Raw genomic sequence first — 4298 nt, 5'->3', positions numbered from 1 at the left:
TCAATCTTCAAACATGTATCTCGCTGGTGTACGGATGTTGCGTCCATATCTTGTTGTGGTTTGCGAGTTTGATGTTGGTCCTTTAGATTGAATGTTCTGAGTTTCTGGTGTTGGCTGATGGTTGTTGCCATTCTGTTGTGGTGTTTCTGCTTGAGTAGATGAAGTGTAATCTTCGTCGAACCTAACACGCTTTGGAGTAGGGTTGGTTGACGATGGAATCTCCCTCAGGTGAGATCGGTTTCGTCTCAGGATTCCTCCGTTAGGTGTTGATACTTCATACGACCTAGGCTCGTCGCAGACTTTGGATACTTTGGCTGGTATCCAAGTATGATCTTTGGGATGTAGGACTCTGACTGGTTGTCCTACGTGGAGTGGTGGAAGATCTGGACCCGCATGTCGATCGTGCGTTTCTTTCATCTTACTCTGTCGATTCAAGAGATGATCAGTGGTGGTAGATTCTCTTGAAAGATGATGACTTGGCAGTGTTGTTCTGATGGGTCTTCCAAACAACATCTCTGCAGGTGATCTCATGTGACTGTCAACGGGTGTTGCTCTTAGGTGTGACATAGCCAGTTGACTGTCTTGGCCAGTCTGTGAACACTTTTTCAACAGATTCTTGACGGTACGAACCATTCTCTCAGCTAGTCCGTTGGATCTTGGATAGTGAGGTGAAGAGGTTGTATGGGTGATCGACCACTTCCGGCACATGTCCTTGAAGTGCTTCCCGACAAATTGTGGACCGTTGTCGGATACGATCTCCTCTGGTGGACCAAATAGACTGAAGATTCCACTCATCACGTTGGCTACTGCAGCACTTGATGTGTCAGTCAGCTTGTAGACTATCGGATACTTGGAGTAATAGTCAGTGACGAGTAAATAGTCTTGTCTGTCTAGCATGAACAAATCTGTTCCTAGTCTAGTCCAAGGTGCTGAAGGTACATCATGGGGAAGCAACGGCTCTTTCTGTTGCCTTGCCTGGTGTTCCTGGCATGCAGCACATTGCTTTACGAGCTGTTCAATGTCCTTGTTGATGTGTGGCCAGAACACTGTCTCACGAGCTAGTCGTCTCGTGCTCTCGATTCCCATGTGTCCAAGATGAAGTTGTCTGAGGATATCTTCTCGAAGTGTCTTCGGTATGATGACTCTGCTTCCTTTGAAGAGTACTCCTTGAGATACTCCAATCTCATCTCTGTAAGACCAGAATTCCCTGAGGGATGTCGGCAGCTCCTGAAGAGTTTCAGGCCAACCCTGAGTGACTGTCTGCCACAATGACCTAAGAACAGGGTCATTGGATGTTTCCCTCTGGAGTTCTGTTCTCTTGTGTTGTCCGAAGAAGATCAAGTCGATTTGATGAGTGTCTTCTACTTCGGAGCAGATTGATTCCACTCTGATGTCTAGTGGAACATCGCGTGCTTCCTTGGGGTTAGGAAGACGGCTCAAGGTATCTGAAAGAATCATTTCTTTCCCAGGTCGGTACTTGACTTGGCATCTGTATCCTTGTACCTTGATCAATAGTCTCTGTAGACGAGGTGGTGCGCTTCTTAGAGGTTTCTTCCAAATTGTCTCCAAAGGCCTGTGATCTGTTATCACAGTGAATTCCTTCCCGAATAGGTATGTATGGAATCGGACGATACCAAACACTAGGGCTAAGCTTTCCCTCTCTATGTTCGAGTAGTTGGACTGTGAATTGGAGAGACTTTTGGATGCAAAAGCTACGGGTTTGCCATCTTGGAGCAGGCATGCTCCCAGCCCTTTCATTGATGCATCTACCTCAACGGTTGTCTCTTTCTTTGGGTCAAAGAACTGCAGGCATGCTCCCGATGAGACTGCGCTTTTCAGGCTGTTTAAGGCATGTTCGTGATCCTCGTCCCAGACAAATGGAATTTCCTTGTGAAGGAGTTCACGAAGTGGTGCTGACTTCTCTGATAGATTAGGAATGTATGGTGCTAGGTATGTGAATAATCCTAGGCATCTCTGAACATCTTCCTTGTCCTTGGGTGAAGGCATTGTGTTGATAGCTTCAACCTTGCTTGGATCTGGGAAGATTCCAGATCTTGTGTACATGGATCCAAAGTAGCTGATAGCTTCCTTCTTGATAGTACACTTGGAGCTGTTGAACACGAGTCCTTCCTGTTTCGCTGTCTCCATGAGTAAGTGGAGATTCTTGTCGTGTTCCTCCTCTGTTTTCCCGACAATGGCAATGTCGTCTGCGATGCATACGCAGCCAGGCACATTCTGGACGATCCTATCCATGTGTTGCTGGAAGATGTCTTGGCTTGTGCATAAGCCGAAGGGTAATCTTTGGAAACAATATCTTCCAAATGGTGTTCTGAAGGTGGTCAGGTCTTGGCATTCCTCTGCTAGGTGTACTGACCAGTATCCAGCCTTTGCGTCTAGCTTGGAGAAGAATTGAGCTCCTGCGAAGATTGGTTGGATTTCTTCCAAGGTTGGAATTTTGTGTGGACACCTTTTCAAGGCATCGTTCAACCTTCTGGGGTCAAGACATATCCGTATGGATCCATCTTTCTTCACAACGGTGGTCATCGAGCTACACCAATCTGTGTGGTTCTCTATCTTTCTGATGACTCCTTGCTTCTCCATGTTATCTAGTTCGGCTTTGATCTTGTCCTTCAGATGGACACTGCACTTTCTAGGTGCATCTATGGTTGGCTCTGCATCATCTTTCAGATGCAGCATTGCTTTCCCGCTAAAGCTTCCTATGGCATCAAACTGATCTGGGTATGTTTGTTTGAGGTCACTAACACTTGTGATAGGTGTATGTGTAGGTGTGTCCTTGTGCATTGTGTGGATTGTGATAATCCCGAGATCTGTGCAACCTAACAACCCTAAGATAGCTGGTCCATTCACGTCTGCTACGTAGAATGTATGTGTATACCATTCTGGACTCTTGTATCTACACTTTATGTCTAGTGTACCAACGCATGGTATTGATATTTCGCCATATGCTACTAGCTTTACTGGTGTACGTTTCACTACTTGCCTCCACTTGTCACCATATATTTGTTTGGCTGTGCGTACTGTGATAGTATTAGCGCTTGCCCCAGAGTCTATCTTCAGATATAGGTAATGCTGACCTGATTTCTGTGGGCATATGATGTCAATGTTTGCAAAAGCTACTGTACCCTTTGAGTTGATCACTGTGTGTGTTCCGATCGTGTGTATGGTGTCAAAATGTTCGAAGTTTGATGGACCTGCTGATTGTTGATGTTCATGATCTGTGCTAGTATCATGTTCAGTATCCATTTCACTAATCGGTTTATACTTTCGACCCTTTGATTTTGATCGTGATTGGTTACCGTGTTTCGGTTTACGGTCATCAGATTTATGGTCATCTGATCTACGATCTGGTTTTCGACTACGATCGTTCTTAGCCTTTCTACAGAACTTGGCCCAATGGCCCTTTGTGTCACAGGCACGACACACATCGTTGTACGCAGGGCACTGACGAGGTTTGTGGATACGTCCACAGTTTCCACACGTCTTTCGTCCCTGGTTCCGCTTGAATGAATCTATGCTTTCTTTAGCCGGCTCAAGCGTTTCTAGGCATTTTCTGCTCGCCGCAACTGCCTCGTATTTTCGACCCTCTACAAGAATTGCTTCGATTAGATATCCTTTAGGCTGGTCCAATAGGAATTTCTGGAATTCTAGACTTGGTGTTGAGGTGATGACTACCTCCATTATCCGCTCGGCAAGCTCGGAGTCCTCAAAATCGCATGTGTTGGCTTTGTCTCTACATCGAGTAACGAATGCGTCAATGCTCTCATCTTGTCTCTGCCGATATCGCATCAGCTCGAGACGATGGACCCGAAAATTAATGTTTACCTTTATTTGTTTCTCAAATAATTTCCACAGCTCTTGTGGTTTTTCTTGGTCGGCCTCTGATAGCCCAGACGCATTGATTCTGCGCAAACCTTCGTTGCCTACAGCGATTTTGATTTTTATAGCCTTTTTTTTGTTTTCAGTTATTTCTTGATCTGCCAACACAAGCTCCATTCTCTGCTTGAATAGCTTGAATTCTTCGGGTAGGTCTGGTACCTCCCAGTTCATCTCTGGATACTTAGTACTCATTGTATATGTCACGTGTGCGTATTGGTTACGACAGATTATATGAATGAGTGTAAATCTTTGTGTTGTTTATCTTAGTGTGAACAGGTCCTAACCGGCTGGTGTTGATAAGGTTCGTACACGTAAACCTGTGTACGCTCTCACACCTGTGTGAATGTCATTAGGTGTCTCATGCAATGAAAATGTTGATCACTCTCACTCAATATGTCCGA

At 45.3% G+C, this 4298-nt stretch overlaps 1 protein-coding gene across 1 annotated transcript; it reads right to left on the bottom strand.

The window, feature by feature from the left end:
* LOC115923722 lies at positions 1 to 4089 on the bottom strand. The gene has a single exon (XM_030984994.1). It carries the CDS (start codon positions 4087 to 4089, stop codon positions 1 to 3), a length of 4089 nt encoding a protein of 1362 aa, XP_030840854.1.
* Positions 4090 to 4298: the final 209 nt, after the last annotated feature.

The sequence above is a fragment of the Strongylocentrotus purpuratus genome, unplaced genomic scaffold, assembly GCF_000002235.5.
Source record: "Strongylocentrotus purpuratus isolate Spur 01 unplaced genomic scaffold, Spur_5.0 spur5_scaffold_14, whole genome shotgun sequence".
Lineage (NCBI taxonomy): Eukaryota > Metazoa > Echinodermata > Echinoidea > Camarodonta > Strongylocentrotidae > Strongylocentrotus > Strongylocentrotus purpuratus.
The sequence above is the reverse complement of the archived record's forward strand: the minus strand, read 5'-3'. Positions and strand labels throughout refer to the sequence as shown.